This window comes from Heptranchias perlo, chromosome 4, assembly GCF_035084215.1.
Source record: "Heptranchias perlo isolate sHepPer1 chromosome 4, sHepPer1.hap1, whole genome shotgun sequence".
Taxonomy (NCBI): Eukaryota; Metazoa; Chordata; class Chondrichthyes; order Hexanchiformes; family Hexanchidae; genus Heptranchias; species Heptranchias perlo.
In genome coordinates this window covers 79,709,334-79,728,401 of record NC_090328.1, presented here as the reverse complement: position 1 = coordinate 79,728,401, position 19,068 = coordinate 79,709,334, and the positions used below count along the sequence as shown (strand labels likewise).

General features: G+C 41.7%; 1 protein-coding gene across 1 annotated transcript in view; it reads right to left on the bottom strand.

Annotated features, from left to right (window-relative positions):
* Nucleotides 1-19,068, bottom strand: part of zmp:0000001301 (rab9 effector protein with kelch motifs) — a 126,156-nt gene that overhangs the window by 85,731 nt on the left and 21,357 nt on the right. Inside the window, exons 4-8 of the mRNA XM_067982322.1 lie at nt 18,094-18,127; nt 16,965-17,043; nt 15,492-15,580; nt 11,485-11,631; nt 7,579-7,630 (exon numbers count right to left, since the gene is read on the bottom strand). Coding sequence (XP_067838423.1) covers nt 7,579-7,630; nt 11,485-11,631; nt 15,492-15,580; nt 16,965-17,043; nt 18,094-18,127 — 401 coding nt within the window. The remainder of the gene's footprint in view (nt 1-7,578; nt 7,631-11,484; nt 11,632-15,491; nt 15,581-16,964; nt 17,044-18,093; nt 18,128-19,068) is intronic.

The window sequence follows — 19,068 nt, the reverse complement described above, 5'->3', positions numbered from 1 at the left end:
TGGCACTATTCCCTTTTCTAATGAATTTTGATATATATTTAATTGTGCCTCTGCTATCTCTTCCCTAACTTATTTTAATATGCACGGATGCAATCCATCCAAACCAGGGGTTTTATCCTCTCTAAGTTTAATTAGTTTATCAATTATCTCCCCCTTTCTATCTTAAATGTCTTTATATCTTTTTTGATCTCTTCTTCAAATGTCATGCCCACCTATTAGTCTCCCTGGTAAATACTGAGGCAAAGTAACTATTCAATATTTCTGCCATTTCGCTGTCATTACCTGTGAGTTTACCTTGTGCATCCCTTTGTGGCCCTATCCCTATCCTGATTTTTCTTTTGTTATTTATGTGTCTGTAGAATACTTTATTTTTTTTTTGATGTTCTTTGATAATTTAATTTCGTAGTTCCTCTTTGCCTTCCTAATTGTTTTTTTGACTTCTTTCCTAACCTCTTTGTATTCCCTTTTGTCATTCTCTCCTTTATTGTTCACGGACTTAGTGTATGCCTTTTTCTTTAGTTTCAATTTTACGAATATCTTTATTATTCATCCATGGTGTTTCATTAAAAAAAAAGGAACAAATTAGCCAATAAAGAGGAATATATATCTCCTGAACTCTATTGATCACCGTTTTAAATATTTCCCAATGCTGTCTATCTCTTCTGTCTGTCAAATTTTTTTTCCAGTTTTCCTTCCCTTGTTCCATTCGTATCCCTTCAAATTAGCTTTTTTGCAATCTACTACTTTGGTCTTTGTCTTACTTATGTCTTTCTCAATCAGTATTTTAAATCTTATTATGTTATGATCGCTATTGCCTTGATGTTCCCCTGTGCTTACTTCTCTTACCCCCTCTGCTTCATTTCCCATTACTAGATCCATCAGTGATTCTTCTCTTGTTGGGCGTCTCACATACTATGTAAGGAGTCCAGTACACACTGTAAAAACTCCATTCCCCTTTCCCACCTCTTCTTGCCAGTTTATTTGGGAGTAATTGAAATCTCCCATGATTATTATTTGATTTTTTTTACTCATTTCATAAATTTGACTACCTATTTCTTCCTCCACTCCCCTTCCACTATTAGGTGATCTGTAGAATATACCTATTAAAGTGATCGATCCCTTCTTATCTTTTGTCTCAATCCATATGGATTCTGTTTCTATCTTTATATTACTTATGTCCCTTTTTTCTATTGCCATTATGTTGTCTCTAATTAGTACAGCTACACCACCCCCCCTCTCCTGCCTTAGGAATCAGAGAATAACTAAGGATTGCATTAGGACATTGAAGGTTTCTTCGTGACAGATTCAGGTGACCTCTCGACATGGCAGAGGTTTTACCCCAGAGACTTGAACATAAAATCTAGGCTGATACTCCCAGTGCAGTACTGAGGAATGCTGCACTGTCGGAGGTGCCGTCTTTTAAACTGAGGCCCCGTCTGCCCTCTCAGGTGGACGTAAAAGATCCCACGGCACTATTTCGAAGAAGAGCAGGGGAGCTATCCCCAGTGCCCTGGCCAATATTTATCCCTCAACCAACATCACTAAGAACAGATGATCTGGTCATTATCTCATTGCTGTTTGTGGGACCTTGTTGTGCACATATTGGCTGCCACATTTCCTACATTAATTACAACTGTGATTACAATTCAAAAAGTACTTAATTGGCTGTGAAGCGCTTTGGGACGTCCCAAGGAAGTGAAAGGCACCATATAAATGCAAGATTTTCTTTCTTTTAAATGACTACTTTGCATCAATCTTCAGTCCAGTGGACTATTTTCAGTTACCATTAATGCAATGTACAGGTAACTCTATAGTTGTAAATGTCAAAGTGAATGCAAATATAATCCTGGTAGGAATAAGGGGTGTCAAAACAGATTGGGCTGCTGGTGCTGACAGCATTTACCTAAGGGTGCTCAAAGAGATTGGAGTTGTGATCAGTGAGTCTCTTTGCTTACATAATTAATAGCTCAATAGATTTCGGGATTGGTCCTGGACTGGAGGGTGGGTCATGTTGTTTCCATATTCAAAAAGGGCAACAAGTCAGAACCGGTAAATTATAGGCCCATTAGCTTGGCTTTGATTATAAATTAGAAGGGATCATTAGAGATACATTGTATGACCACCTGAACAGAGAACGAGCTACTGGAGATTGTCAACATGGCATCTGGAAAAGAAGGTCATGTTTTACCAGCCTGGTTGAATTTTGAGAGGAAGTTACTAGGTTGGTGGATGAAGTTAGCCCGGTTGACATTATATTCTCAGATTGTGAGAAAGCTTTTGATAAGGCGCCACACAATTGGCTACTTTCTAAGATAGAGTCCTGTGGGATTGGCAGGCAGATCTTGGATTTGATCAGGAATTAGTTGCATTCTCTAGGCAGAGGGTTGTTATTAATGGTAGTGGTTGTGTGTGGAGACTGGTGACTAGTGGAGTCCTGCAGGGGGGTGCTAGGCCAGTTGCTCTTCACAATCTTTATTAATGACCTGCATGAAGGCATTGGAGGAACTGTCCAGAAGATCACAGATGATACCATTTTTTTGCAAATGTTAGAACCTTGGATGAGAAAAAATGACTACAATCAGATCTAGATGGGATGGGGGAATGGGCCCACATCTGGCAGATGTCATTTAAAGTAAATAAATGAAGGGTTATGAATATCGGTAGGACTAATGCGAAGCATGTGAACACCATGGAGGGTTCTGAACTAAAGTATTTTGAGTGATAAAGAAACTTAGGTGTAATAGTACACAGGTCACTAAAGGTTTAAGATCAGTGCAGCAAGGCAACAGCAAAAGCAAATACAGAGTATTAGGGTGTATTGCTAGGACAATCCAGTATAAAACAAAAAGCACTGAAACATCCTTGTAGGACTTAGCAGTGTCTATAAGAGGCAGTGGTGCTACTTCATCAGATAACCCAAAGCAATCTACCACCTATTTCTGTGGAAGATTCTTTCCATGACAGTGAAAAGGATTATCCTATGTCTGGACTCCCAAATATTTGCAATCATCAAATCCACAATGGATGAATATGTAAATCCCAATAGTTTGCTGCATTCTTGCTTCTGGGGTATGTAGCATACCAATTTCTACCCAAAAAGTGATCAAAGTGTGGAATAAACTTCCAGATAGAACCATAGAGGCAGAAATCCTGGATTGATTTAAGAAACAATTGGATGCTACAATGGGGTGAACGTTAGGATCTCTTTAGATGGTTGAATTAAGATGGGGTGAATGGCCTTTCTCATCCATAATTATTTTGTGATATCGCCATTAATTTTAGTAAACAATAAGCACAGTGTCAGGTGCTCACCAGTTAAAGGATTCATGAGCCCAGGTGAAATATCATCTGCTGCACTCTGTGATTAATAAGACTTTGACACTGAAGGTGACAGATGGCAATGCGATTAATTTTCAGATGAAATAGTGACTCCAGTGAGCAATCTATTAGGGCGTCATGGAAACAAGTGATGAAACAATACACAAAAAGGCACAAATTATTTTGTTTGCTCAGTAAAAATATTAACTACATATAGTTTATCACTGATTATATACAATATTATATGTTTTGCAAAACATTACTTAATCAAATTTATGATAAAATCATATAATTCAATTTAGTACATGCTGGCCTTTATTTTGTGCTGTTCTGTAAACATTAAAAGGTGCTTTTGTGATAAAATGTCTTCAAATTATAGAATTTTAAATTTGACTGATTTACTATACTTACACAAAAGCTTTGACCATAAGTTGGAGTTCTACTCATTGTGGAGCTCTGCAATGCATTAAGTTATTTTGATTGTAGCACTTGACCGATAATATTTGAGAAGGAGTCAGGTTCTGATTAAAATCGATTAAACATTTTTTATATTTGTTTCTGGATGGGAAAACATACTTGGACCAATTTCTAACTTGTATGCATAAAATGAAAGTATTTCTTAATGTTGCAACAAAATATATATTATGAAAGAAAAGAGATAGAATTTATATTTTCTTTCTAAAATATATATATTTAAAAGTCCACACCAGGCTTCCCTCCCAGCAACATGGCTTTCGAAATCAGTACAGAACCTCTGGTGCCTCACCCAATTAACGAACAGAGACCCAATCCAGCCACACAAATCTCTGCATCATTAATACCAGCAAAAGATCATCCAAGATCATCCCTCACCTTGACATACAAGAAAATATAAAAACTCAGCAAAAAGGATTTTACTCTGCTACTGAAAGACACATTTTGCACTGACACCAATCCCATCATTGAGCAGGGTATAATGTTAAACAAAAAATAAAAACAGAAAATGCTAGAAACACTCAGCAGGTAAGGCAGCATCTGTGGAGAGAGAATGAGAGAGTTAACGGGGTAAATTTTAATGGGGAGCCAGGAAGAGGTTGGGGGGCGGGGGAAATTCCTGACAGGAAACCTGGAAGTACAAGTTTCCTGGACGTCCTTGCGATTTTGACGTAAGGATATCTTTTATTTTTTTTTGTAGGTTTCCCGCCCAACAAGCCAGCCAGATTGACAGGCTGGCTGTCAGTCGGATTGGAGAACAGCCAGGGAGCGGATGCCAGCAGGTAAGTGTTGGATGGGGAGGAGGGGAGGCGGTTGGTTATCAGGGGGGTCGGGGGTCATCGGGGGGGGGGGGGGTCGGTCATTGGGGAGAGTCATAGGAGTTAGCGGTCATTTGGTGGGGTCATCAGGGGCTCAGTCATGGGGGATTGGATATTTGGGGGTGGGTGGGAAGATAAAAATCGTAAAAAAGTAAAACCCGACCCCAACCCGCCCACTTCCAGTTTTAACAGAGGCGGGTCGAGGGACAGCCGACCAATCAGCTCTCAGGAGGAGGGTCACTCAGTGAAAGCTCTAAGTAGGCTGCGGGGCTCCATTTTGACAGATTTTTTATTTTTAATTCCTGGGGGCTGGGATTCCCGGGCTTTCTGCTTCATGCCACGTAAGAAGAGGCGAGAAGGTACGGTTCAGCACGTAAGTGCTTTTATTGCACTGCTTGTGAACCAGGAGGAGCAGGAGTGTTTCCTCCAGGCCCAACAAGCCTACCTACCACGATCCCACACACACGATCGGCTGACACCCCTTCACGATCTCCGATGCCCTCCACACGATTTCTGACCCACCCCTCACAATCACCCCCTCACAATCTCCGACCCCCCCTCACAATCTCCGCCCCTCCCACCTCCCAATCTCCGACCTCCCACCTCCCAATCTCCCGCCTCACATATATACCTTGATTTGCCTAGTGTCCAAAAATCTATCCATCTCTGCCTTGAATATATTCAATGACTCAGTATCCACAGCCCTCTGGGATAGAGAATTCCAAAGATTCATAATCCTCTGCGTGAAGAAGTTTCTCCTCATCTCAGTCTTGAATAGCCGACCCCTCATCCTGCGACTATGCCCCCTAGTTCTAGACTCTCTAGCCAGGGGAAACAATCTCTCAGCACCTACCCTGTCAAGCCCCCTCATAATCTAATATGTTTCAATGAGATCACCTCTCATTCTTCTAAATTCCAGAGAGTATAGGCCCATTCTACTCAACCTCTCTTCATAGAACAACCCTCTCATCCCAGGAATTAATCTAGTGAACCTTAATTGCACCGCCTCCAAGGCAAGCATATCCTTCCTTAGATAAAGAGACCAAAACTGTACACAGTACTCCAGGTGAGGTCTCACAAAAGCCCTGTACAATTGTAGTAAGACTTCCTTACTCTTGTACTCCAACCCCCTTGCAATAAAGGCCAACATGCCATTTGCTTTCCTAATTGCCTGCATACTAACTTTTTGTGTTTCTTGTACGAGGACACCCAAGTCTCTCTGAACACCAACATTTAATAGTTTCTCACCATTTAAGAAATATTCCGTTTCTCTATTCTTCCTACCAAAGTGAATAACCTCACATTTCCCCACATTACACTCTATCTGCCACCTTCTTGCCCACTCACTTAATCTGTCTATATCCCTTTGCGGACTATTTGGGCTCAATTTTCGGACGTCCGAGTGGGTGCGTTTGTGGCGAGGGGGCTCCGAAAATTGGGGATTCCCGGGGCGGGTCCGGAGCCCGGCTTCAATCCGTCCACTTCAGGGTTCCCCAGTGACGCACTTAGATACGCGTGCAGCCCCCGCATGCGGGACTCCCGCCGGCAATTAAAGCCGGCGGGATCCCACTTAAGGCAATTATTTCGATACTTCAGGTCATTGGCAGACTTTATTTGTAGGATATTTTAGGAGGGGTGGGATTTTCATCTGAACTGAGAGTGTTTCCCGTACTGGGGGAAACACTCCCAGTTGAAATGGACGTGTTGCAGCCACCAGCCTGTGGCAGCTGCAAAGGTCCATTTGACAGGTGGGGGGGGGGCGGGGGGGAGAGACCCTCACTCATTGCAGGAGGCCACTCTGTCACTTTGGACAAAGTTTGGCCTCCACCACCCTCCTCCTAACACTAAAATTCACCAACTTGCAACCTCAACCCCAGTGTCCAGACACATGTACCTACCTTGTGGACCCCCTCAAACTTATATTTTGAAAATATAAGAGTCCTACAAACTTTGTGCAGCTAAGTTGTTGCTCATTAAAAATTCCAGAGTTACCCTCATCACCGTGCTTCACTTTATTGCAGCACAGATTCGCTTCACTATTGACTTCCACCACTTCCTGCAGCTACCGTGCACCTCCCCTTTAAGAGGTGCAGGCTGCCTTTAAGCGGTGCTAGCCACTCCTGATAGAGGCCCCTTGCTGGTGCGTGCAGCCAATCAAAAGTGCAGGTAGCGCTGGCTGCATGCAGCAATCATTGAAATCACCAGGCAGCACGAATGTTATGTGCTGCCTGCATCGCAACGACCAGGCGCAGGTTAATCGCGCGCCACAATCCCAGCGCCCATTTTCGGGCGTTAACCAATTTAACCCCCATGTGTTTACATAGCACCTTGGTGCACCATTGAGATTGCTTAAAATGCTTCACATAATAAATTACTTTTGGAGTGCAAAGACAATTGATGTGTAGGCAAACATGGCAGCCATTCTACACCAGCAGCATCCCACAAACTATTGAAATGAATGACCAGTTAATCATTTTTTTTTGGTAGTATTGATTGAGAACAGAATGCTGGTCATCAGGTCAACTCCCTGCTCTTTTAATGGTGCCCGGGGATCTTTAACATCTACCTGAAACATCTGAAAGGGTAAATGGGACCTCTGCTTAACATCTCTTCCAAAGGAAAGCACCTCCAACAATGCAACGCTCCTCAGTACTGCATGGTTGTATCAACGACAACAACGTGCATTTATATAGCACCTTTAACGAAGTAAAACCTCGCCAGGTGCTTCACAGGAGTATAAATAGACACAGAGCCAAAGGACAAGTGACCAAATGCTTGGTCAAAGAGGTAGGTTTTAAGGAGGAGAGGTGTTTATGTACAAAAATCTTGAACAGAATGGTCATCAAACACAGTGATGTTTAACAAGTTTCTCTTTGTAATATCTGCTAGTCCCATAATTTACATCTCTTTATGTCGGCTCTTGATCACATTTCTGCCCACAGGTGCCACATCTTAAACCACAACTTACCTAGGAGCTGGAGTCAGGCCAATAGTTTTGACTGGGGTCCAAGTCAGAGATACTAAATAATATAAAACATGCAACAGGTCATTTAAGCCAACAAATTAGAAAGCAACAGCTTTAACCTGAAACAGACAGGCATATGAACTGAGAGTGTTTAAAATTCTTCTAAACTTTAGATTATTTATTTTAAATCTACCACATCAGTTCCAATCACTTACATATGCATAAAACACAGACAGCAGTTACCTCAATGAGTTAATGGGTAAATGTATCACCTGATCTGATACTGAGCCATAAAGACCAGGAAATATGGACCAAGGAGATCCCAGGTTATGTCTGGTTTATGTAATGTTAGAAAATCTCAGAGAAGAAGCAGTGGAAATACAAAAAAATTGGTCTCTGCAATAAAGAGGGGGGATAAAAATCACCCACTCCTAATCGCTTTCCAGTTATTTTGCTAGAAAGTGTGCTTGAATGAATATTGTATGATTACAGGATTATGCTAGGCTGTGATTCCCTCGTCCTATCTATTGGTTGAGTAGTTTCCCGACAGTTTGGCCTAGATAGGGTCTCTGCCAGAAGTGCATCGAGGTGGGACTCGCACTTGCTGGAGTGCCCCTGCTCTGATCTTGGTGTACTTTCCAGAATCAGAGTCATTATATTATTCATGGTGGGATCCCAGTGTTAGTATTCTCTTTCAAGAGTTCACAAATGAGAAAAATAGCTGTGGCTTCCGTGCAACATTGCATGGCAGGTGGTGCCAACTGAGGAGAATTTTACATATCAATTTGTTTCAAAGATCCCGAATTACCAAGTGGTGGGCACTAGGCAAGATAGCCCTTTCATCTTGGTATGCCCCCTCCCCTCCTAGATTGGGGAGCTGGCCTGAAGAGCGGAAGTTCTCATTAATGCAAAGTCATGAGATTGGGAAAGAATTATAAATAGTGGCAATTTTAAGGTAAATGGAATGATTCTAGAGGACACGATACAGGAGAGGGATCTGGAGTTAGTGGTGGACAGATTGCCGAAGCCATGTTGTGCAGCAGTAGTTAAGAGAGCAAACAGGTTCGGCTGTACAGCACAAGTCTCAGTAAGATTCTGAGCCAGTACAGAGTACTGGTCTGGCCTCTCCTGGAGTTCTGTGTTCAATTCAGGTCACTGTATTATGAGAAAGGCATCCAGGCACCGGATACGGTGCAGCAAAGGGCAAATACATTGAAAGCTGGAATTAGGCACCTGAGTTATTAGAGAGGCTGCAGGAATGTTTACACTGGAGAAGAGAAGGTTTATGGGTGATCTCAAAGTATTCAGGATCCTAAAGGTTAAGGTCAAGATAAACATCAATATGTTTAACAAAGTCACAGATTCTGTAGAGGGCATAGCCTCAAACTTAGAAGAGGGAGGGTGAAAAGACAATTTAGATTTAACTACTTTATGCAGAGGGAGGTGCATGTCTACAATGGACTTCAGAGGAATAATTATATCAGCAAATTCAAGAGAGAGTTGGATAAATACCTGGAAAAAATGTGATTACGGGAAATGTTTGCAATGTGATATTCCCTTGACATTGGGATTGACCAGATGAACCACAATGGTCTTTTCCAGTCCTATACATTTCTATGTTCTTATGTAGGCACCAGGAACATGATGGTGTTCCTGACGCTCAGCGTTGCCAAGATTTTAATGGCAGGAAATACATCAGATGATATTTTCCTGTCATTAACCTACAATTTGCATACATCTATCCAAATATAACCAGGCATATTCAACATCTATCATCACTTCTGATGGAAAACTCTGGAACTGGCAGCAGAGGTCTGGGAGCTGATGGGATGACTCCATGCCACAATTCGCACTGCTGTCCACCCCATGATGGGTGACAATAAAGACAAAAATCCAGCCCTTGCTGCTTGAGATCACACAAAGAACGTCAGTTAGACAAGGTAACAAAGGGCTGCCAACATGCAAGGGTCTGTAACCTAATATGAATCCATGTCTTCAGTAGAGGTGGAAGAGAAAAGAGGAAAAAATTGGGGCGAAAATAAATGACAGGCAGCACGGTGGCAGGAGAGATAAGAAAAAGTCATTATTCTCCTCAATGAGTTTTCAGTCTTAGCTGTTCCATTAAACAGAAGACTTACTTGGAGGCTGAGCACGTCAGGGAGTTGGGAAGCAGTTTTTAAAGATCATAAGCTGCTCACTTAAAACTTCAAGCATGTAGCTCAAAGGCAGCACTGGCAGACTCCTACAGCAGATTGCCAACGCACTCTGTTAGATGGGGAATTGTTCATGTTATGGAGAAATCCAAGGAATGGAAAGAAACTAATTTATTTCCTCAAATATTCTCTCCATTCCTGAAAGTGCTGACTCGGGCTGGAGTAAAGTTCTGTAGTTGTCAGCAACCTTCCAGGATTGCAGCCAAGTGCCCATTCTTCCTGTGTGAGCCTGGACGGTGAGTGTCAGCAGATCATTTGACCACAGGCATGGCTCTACATCTCCATGGCCAGAGTCCCAATCAGTTGCTTCATACCAGATTCCTACTTTGCTGCCTTCTGCCCAACTCCCAATGTATTTGGGGAAACGCAAGGAGAGAAAGGGGGTGATTTTAAACCCCAAGAACCGGTGGGTTGGGGGCGGGTGGGAGTTGGAAAATAGTTGTTTTTTGGGTCACGACCACGACCACAACCCGGCTTTATTTCCGGGTTTAATGTCGGCGAGTAAAAGTACAGACTTCGCACTGGGAATACAAAGTCCGAAAATTTTGCAGTTGCGACCCCAAAAAAACAACTATTTTCAACTCCCACCCGCCCCCAACCCACCCGTTCTTGGGGTTTAAAATCACCCCCAAAATGTTTTGACTTTATATTTTCCTGAAGAGGACCAGAAAACTACAGTAGTGAGTGTTTCCAAATCTATTTATTAGAAAGCAGTAAAGCAGTTTCGATTTTAGCACGTAAGCACTTAGTGCACTGCTATCATTTCACTTTGTTTGCAAATTTAAAGGTGCCATTAACCTGCTTATTTTAAACAGATTAATGTCTCTGTTAAACCAGCAGAAATAGTGATGTCATACAAACACATTATGTGTTCATATGCCAGTATTACATACAGTAATTTCTAGACTTACCATTCAATCAGGTCATACTAAAACCAACTCAAATAAACTCTTAGTTCTATGATGTGTCCTTATATTTGGGTGTAATGCTATTGGGTAAATTCACTGATTCCACACTCCTGGCGAGGAGCCATGCTCAAAGACAGCATAGGTTGGAGATTGGATTGCAATGCTGCAGCACCAATTCTCCAACCCTTCAAGCACATGAATTTACCCTAAGAGATGTTTTAACTCAGTCCGGTTATATTTGAAAGAATTAAATTTGAAAAAATTTAAAATCTCCCCACTAGCAACCTTCTTAATAGCTCAGCAAGTTTATCAATTGATTATATAGGCCATACAAAGCAGGAAGGTCAGGGTATAATGCCCAGTTTGTGTTGAGTTAGCTGATCTGAGCCATACTGTAGTAGTGGCTTCTTCATCCCTGGTTTATGGAGCAATTTTTTTTTAAATTGGCAAATGTTTCTACGCCTGCTTAACGTGTGTGTTAGCATTAGGTGGGAATGGCTAAGATGACCACTGCGCTTGAATAGCTTCCCAACACTGACGGCCAGGCTAACGTATAGGTAGTGATCACTTGGGTGAAGTGCCAGAGAGTTCCCATGGAAGTGAAACCTAGCAAAGAGTCAATGGGGGTAATTTTGATTTTGAAGTCAATGGAAATGAAAATTGGGAGATGTATAACGGGTGGCTGATCCAATATCGCAGGTTTTGCTCTATTGCCCAAAATCAAAATTCCCCCCTATTCTCTTCAGTGTCTTCATTAATGGGAATGCATGCTGAAGTGCTGTACCAACCGGTATTAAACATGAAAAGGTCATCAGAAACTGCCCCATTCTGGATTCCACCAAAGACAAAAACGTTGTCTCCAACGAGTGCTGCGCTGTGGTTCAAAGTACTTGGTGCGATGCCATTTATTTGCAGCTTCTCCCATGTTAAAGACTCTGAACAATTCAAGAAAAAAACAACGTTGGAACTCTGTAATGCCTTCTTCTTTAAATTTCTGAAATAAGACAAGTCCAGATGAAATCCTCTCAGTTCAAAGTACTACCATAATGTCTCTTGGAAAATAATAAGATGTTTTCCAAGGTTAGTTGGGGATTAGAGCCAAGACTCACAGTTGCAACCCTCATTAAAGTGAGTACAGCTGCTCTAAGATGTAGGAAGCCCCTCTTGGTCATTGGCATTATTGGAACTCTGAAATGATAAGGGCAGCAAAATTAAGAAAAATGAATTACTGGTAATATATTTTATCCCACTATTTTCCTAAAGACTCTGGGATAGTACTTTGGACAAAATTAATCTGCCTAGATTTTTCTTTCACTACTATTTTCTATTAATATCAGCCAGTGTGGGGTTTCAGATTGATTATCATAACTCTGTGAAGGGAGCATCTTCATCATCTCTATACTATTGGGTCTCATATGTATTAAATTGTTGAATGACTTCTTTCCAAATTAATGACAACACATTACTTAGTATATATTGTTACTGTACCTGACATTGAACTTGCTCCTTTATTTGTTTCATCAAACCTGTCAGTAACTGGCTTCAATGCATGGTGGCTTAGAGTGATAAGAAACTGGCTTTATCCCTCACTCTGCTGAGCTCCTCATGTTAAGCATGGGGAAACTGGGATTAAAATGCAAATGGAACCTTCACCAAGCTACTTTTGCCTACGTTTGATAGTGGGCCAGAGTAGCATTGGTAATAGTTTGGCAACAGCACCCCTCAATAGTTAAGGGGGAGGGGGAGGGGGAATCAACTGAATTCCCTTGCAGCCATTAGGGATTCCAGGAATGAATGCAGGAGAGAGATTTGCATTTATTCAGTTGGTAAATGCACGTAATAGTGTTGCACTGAGGCATACAAACTAATCAGGTTCAATCGCTGGTCTCTACAGAGTTAGCCAATGCCACCTGGGGTAGGATGCTACAATTACCATCAGCATTCCTGCACTAAGAAGAAAACTAAATCACTCAGGGTTCCCACTCATGATGGCTATCAAAAGCAGCATCCCTTTTTCTTAAAATCTGTATACAAACGTCACTCTTGACATGGAGGTGCTTAGTTCAGAAAGGTATACAAAAGTGAGAAAATGGGGAAAACAAGATAATATAAAATCTAAGAGTAATTTCCCAAAAAATCTCATTAGATAGTGACACTCAATTAGCTGACTCCTGACAGTGATGATCTCAAATTAGAGCAAAAGAAAAGGTGGAATACGAAAAAGTTATTCATTACCCTGCCATGGACTCGACTCCACCCATCCAATCTCCCAAGGGAAAGCCTCTTATAATTACCCTAATTCCCAAAGGCAACTAAGCAAAATTCAAAAATATTCATTCTCACATCTCTACTGGTCCGCTGTCCTCCACAGATAATTTTGCCTAATCCCACCTGTACCAGAATATATGGCAAGATATCATCACAGTAAAACAGTTCCTTGGAGCCTGGAGCTGCCTCTGAGTATTTCTTACAGTTTAATGAAACAGAAAAAGTAGCAAGTTGTGATCCTGAAACATAATGTACATGTACTGTACACACTTACAAAAACCTTGTAATGACACTAAGATGCTATAGTTATAGAATCATAGAAGTTACAACATGGAAACAGGCCCTTCGGCCCAACATGTCCATGTCGCCCAGTTTATACCACTAAGCTACTCCCAATTGCCTGCACTTGGCCCATATCCCTCTATACCCATCTTACCCATGTAACTGTCCAAATGCTTTTTAAAAGACAAAATTGTACCCGCCTCTACTACTGCCTCTGGCAGCTCGTTCCAGACACTCACCACCCTTTGAGTGAAAAAATTGCCCCTCTGGACCCTTTTGTATCTCTCCCCTCTTACCTTAAATCTATGCCCCCTCGTTATAGACTCCCCTACCTTTGGGAAAAGATTTTGACTATCTACCTTATCTATGCCCCTCATTATTTTATAGACTTCTATAAGATCACCCCTAAACCTCCTACTCTCCAGGGAAAAAAGTCCCAGTCTATCTAACCTCTCCCTATAAGTCAAACCATCAAGTCCCGGTAGCATCCTAGTAAATTTTTATAAAGGAGACAGAAGCCCTAGACAATCCGAAAGGGCTTAAAACAAATTTTAAAATCCCCAGGGTTAGACTGTATTTATCCCAGAGGGTTGAGGGAGACTAATGTGGAGATTTGTGAGGCATTGTCAATCATTATGAGGGAGGCAGTGGACACTGGGGAAATACCAGTAGATTGGAAATAGGGCAATGTGGTGCCTATATTCAAAAGGGTGACAAAACAGATATAGGCAATTGCAGATCTATTAGTCTTACTTTAATTCCATGGAAAATAATGGAATCTATTATCAGGAGTAAATTGAGGATTATTTGTACAACAGCCTAGTAAACAGCAGTAAACATAATTTTAGACGGAGAAGATCCTGCTTGACCAAACTCCTTGATTAATTTGAGGAAGCGACAACCCAAGTTGACGGGAGTAAATCCTACAATATTGTGTGATTAAGCTTCCAAAAGGAATTTGATAAAGTTCCACACAAAAGGTTACTAATTATGCTCAAAGCTGTGGGGATTCAGGGTAAAGCTCGGAAATGGATAAGAATTGGCAGAACAATAAAAAACAATGGGTACTGGATAAAGGGGTGATGGCCAGGTTGGGGGAAAAGTACTCAGGGCTCAGTATCGGAACTTGTGCTCTTTCTAATTGACATCACTGACTTGGATTCAGAAACTTAATGTACATTGGTCAGATTTTGCAAACAATATCAGATGAGGAGGGTCAGTAGAATTGAAGGAGGTACCTCAGGAGTTACAGAATAGTTAAACAAAATGTGCAACTTCTACCTGCCCCTCCAGGGCTGTTGCAGCCCTGGTCCATTTTCCTGAGTCAGAGTTAATTTGGCATGCAGGGAGAGTTCCCAGAGTGATTCCCATTGTCAGAAAGGAGCCCACTGCTACCAATGAGGGAAATCCTGGTCATAGTGCAAGAGGGACCAAAGAGGCAGTGGCAGAAGAGCCCCGAAGATGTTAACCAAATTTTTACTAAAGGTCTAGGCAGAGACTGAGGCCTTCAGCAAGTGGGAGATTGGGCAGAAATGGAGGGAGAAGAGGCCCCTACAAAATTTGGGGTCATTACTGCCACTACCCTAACCCTACTGTCACCTTTTACCAGATGGTTTTGGGAAGTGGTGATAAGAGGATGGGAGAGAAATGCATGTGGTGGGTAGGGAACGAGCAGCTGCCAGCAGTCCTGTTAATTGTATCCATGTGATTTATATCGATTAGTGTTAATTGTATTCAGGTGGTGCATATCAATTGGGGACTCTCTTGTATCCATTTATAGGAGGGAGCTTATCTAGGGAGTGCTGGGTGTGTAATGGGGATCTCTGTGAATAAAGGCTTGGAAGCAACTGAAGACCAGGCTCTAGTATTATATCCTTCACCACCTGACTATCCAATTTATCACAGTCCTGGTGGGGGTGAGGGGAGGGAAATGGAGCTTGAAGCGGGGAGGCAGCAGTAGGCCATGCTGCCCAATTTTGCTCTGTTTTCCACTGCAATCCCGCTCGTTTATGGGTGGGATCGTGGAGGAAAGTCCAGCCCATGTGCTATTGATTCCTTTAGTAGACTGAATTCATTCTGTGAGAAAAAACATTAAATCTGAAGTGTTTTGCTGATAGCAACTTTGGAACAAACATTCGTTTCAAAAAAGAAATAGTAATTTATCCAAATTACAAAAAGAAGCTAGCAAGATGAAGTTTATATTTTAAATGGTAAAAAGATAGAAATAAATCTGGCACAAACTCACCTATATCAAAGCGATACATTCCAGGTAAACATTCCTCTACAAGGTGATGGGAATGGCCTCCAAACAAATAGATCTTTCCTTTCACAACACTTAAAAACAAAGATTTTTTTTACACTGTGCACAAGCTTAATCTTTTTGCTATTGTATTTAATTTTACAGAACCCATTGTACAAGAAAAGCTGGAAGATAAGTAGGTAATGCAAGAAAAGTGACAAGTTCAAATCCAAGTCAAGTGACTAGAATAAGCTGAGTATATGAAAAGGTCTTAATATTATTTTATGTGTAGTATGGGGAATGGGAAAGAAAGGGAAGGGAAATGTGATACCAATGTAATTCATTGCTAAGATGTCAACAGTATGCTTCAAGCCAAGATGTACACTTTAGTTTTAGTTGATATATACATTAGTTAGGAAAATAATTTTTACATTAGGTTTAAAAATAGAACTGGAGGAATACTCAATTTAAATTCTAACATGAATTATAATACATTGCATGATAAATTTCTGTTGGCTACAATAAGAGTATGGAGAGGGAACTATAAAAGGATATCTTGCCTGAGGACACATAACTTTCACATAGACACTGGCTCATTCACTCACACCCATGACCCCATTGTTTTCAATGGGAGTTGAAAGTGACATGATTACCTAATTAACTAAAGAAACAATTCTTGCTACAAAAAGGAACAATAAATTATTCAAACAACATATCCTGTACAACATATCCAGAATTACGAATTCTAAAAATCATGACCCGCAGAGGCACAGTTTTCACATCTCGGGTGAAACGAGCCCCCGAACTACATGTTACTCAACGGTCATTTCAAAGGCCAACCATGTCTCAGGTTTTGGCTCCAGGCAAGGTAGCTGCCTATTCTGGATTTCCACCATGGTGGCTCGGTTTTCATCAGTGGCAACAGTAGAATAGAATAAATCAATTTTTCAATTTCACTACCAGCTGGTAGCCAGCAAATGTAAACGTGTTAATGCCAGAGTCAATAGGCCTTTACATGCATCTCTGTGTCTATTTCTCTTTGCCGCCGTCAGTGGAGTGTTGTTGGAAGGAAATCCTGGCTTTTTTTTTTGCTTTGATCTCTCCAATTGCTGTCACAACACATAGCTTGACTCTTGCTCCACTGAGGGATGGAAACAAACCAGCCTCTAACTGGGCCTGTCCACATCACTGGTAAGTGACACCACAAAAACAGAGGGAAAAAAAATCAAATGCCATTTGGGAAGTGAGAACAACCCATCCCACTTTAGGCCAACAGACTCCCACCTAGAACAAAGGGAAGTTTTTTTTCCACTGCTACCACCAGATTAAAAAATGCAAAATTGCTGATGGGGAGCCTCATTCACTGTTACTATTTCCAGCCAGTTATGTTCTGAAGGTAACAAACACAATCAGTATAATCAGATATCAACCCTAGTGTCTGGCGGTTACTCACTCCAATGATTCTATGTCCTGCCTTACCACATGGAGTGCCCTTCTCTGGATGATGGTATGTATCCACTTTGTGGTATTACTTCCCAGGTCAGATCAGAGGGAGTAACTGTTGTAAAGGGAACATGTATCACTAAATAATATTGTAACAATTTTTTAAAAAGGGAAATAATTCCTTTGTTATTGTGAACATCATGACAACAAAACTGTTCAGGCTCATTGGTTCTGTTTACCTAAAGTCAATAATATCAGATTCATTGTTGATTCAATTGAAACTAGAAGATCACCTCATACAAAAGGACAAAATGGATGACAGAGAAGAATATAATCATTAGCTCTCCAAATCCTCATTCACATGGCCATTCTTCGTGTGTGCGGCTAGACAATGGATGTCAGGAGGATTTTTGATCGTGGGCCCAATCCAGTCCTCCCCCACCATAACACATGTACAGTTCCCGACAATGGTCACTGGATTGCAATCAGTTATGGGAAACCTGGCTGATTTTTCACCTCCATTGTCCACTGAGCATTGTGGCCATTTGTAACACCCCAACAATACAGAGCAGGGGGTGAATCTGGAACCTTCCTGCTCTGGTTGGCTCAGTATCACACCAAGTGGTATATTTACTCACTTGGATTTTTTTTTAACCTTCATCGTCAGGCATTTATATCTGGGCCTGATAGCTGAAAGTTTTGTATCTTCTTTACAGTAGGTCACTTTGTTTGCTATTACATGAATATAAAATGATTTATTGAATATTAAAATACAGAAATCTTTGATTGAAAGATTTGAATAATGAATGATTTATATGTTTCAGTAAGGTATTCATATTTCTTTTCCTTTTTCTCTCTCTGGGTTTGACATTCTGCCTGAGATAGCAGGTAGATTACCAGCTGCAAGGCCTCTACCAATATCACACAGTTGCTGTGGGAGAGGCACCTGATCTCCAATGAATGCCGACCCACAATGAACCAACTGAGATCGAGAACATTCCATGTGAGGAATTAGAGGACCAAACCTGCATCCTATAGCACTAGTCTTGTAGCTACTAGAAATCCCCAGAAGTAAAACATAATAAAAGGAATAGCAGATTTCATTAGACCATTCATTGTTTTATGTCTCCTAATTTGTTGAAAGAACACCACCGTAGCCACATACCTGTAAGCATGTAGAAGTCACTAAAGTATTTGGGCTGTTCATTCTAACAAACACAAAATTATTGTTCCAGAGTTATATTCAGACATTTCAGTAGTGACATATCCACATTATTGGTTTGCATTGGACATTACTAATTACAACTGGTGTTAACATATCTGTTCTCTTCACAGATGCTGACTGACCTGCTAACTGTTTTCAGCATTTTCATTTTTTATTTCAGATTAACGTTAAACCGCAATTTTGTCTGGAAGGAGTGTTTGAGGCCCTGGTAGGTGGGAAGGGAGGAGGTGAAAGGGCAGGCGTTGCATCTCCTGCGCATCCTGTGCTCACTTCCACCAACTCCAACACCTGCCCTCCTCCCCATGGCACCTTCCCATGTGAGCGCAGGAGATGCAACACCCACCCTTTCACCTCCTTCCTTCCTTCCCACCGTCCAGGGCCCCAAACACTCCTTCCAGGTGAAACAGCGATTTACTTGTACTTTTTTCAATTTAGTATACTGCATTCGCTGCTCACCATGCGGTCTCCTCTACATTGGGGAGACCAAACGGAGATTGGGTGATCACTTTGCTGAACATCTCTGCTCAGTCCGCAAGCATGACTCTGACCTGCCGGAAGCACTTGCCATCTAATTCCCCGTCCCACTCCGATCTCTGTCCTCGGCCTCTTATACTGTTCCAACGAAGCTCAACGGAAGCTCCAGGAGCAGCACCTCATCTCTCAGATCAGGCAAAAAGAAACGAAATAAATGAAATAAAAAACCATTGCACAAAGTTAAAACACAAAATCAAACTACCTTTCCAACCTGCTCCGATGTCCGATGTCTCCCTCTCTGATCTCCCCCTCTTCCCCTCCCCCCCCGTATCCCCACCGATCTTCCCCTCTCCCCCCCCTCCCGATCTTCCCCCTCTTTCCCCCCCCTCCCGATCTTCCCCCTCTTCCCCCCCCACCGATCTTCCTTCCCCCCCTCCCGAT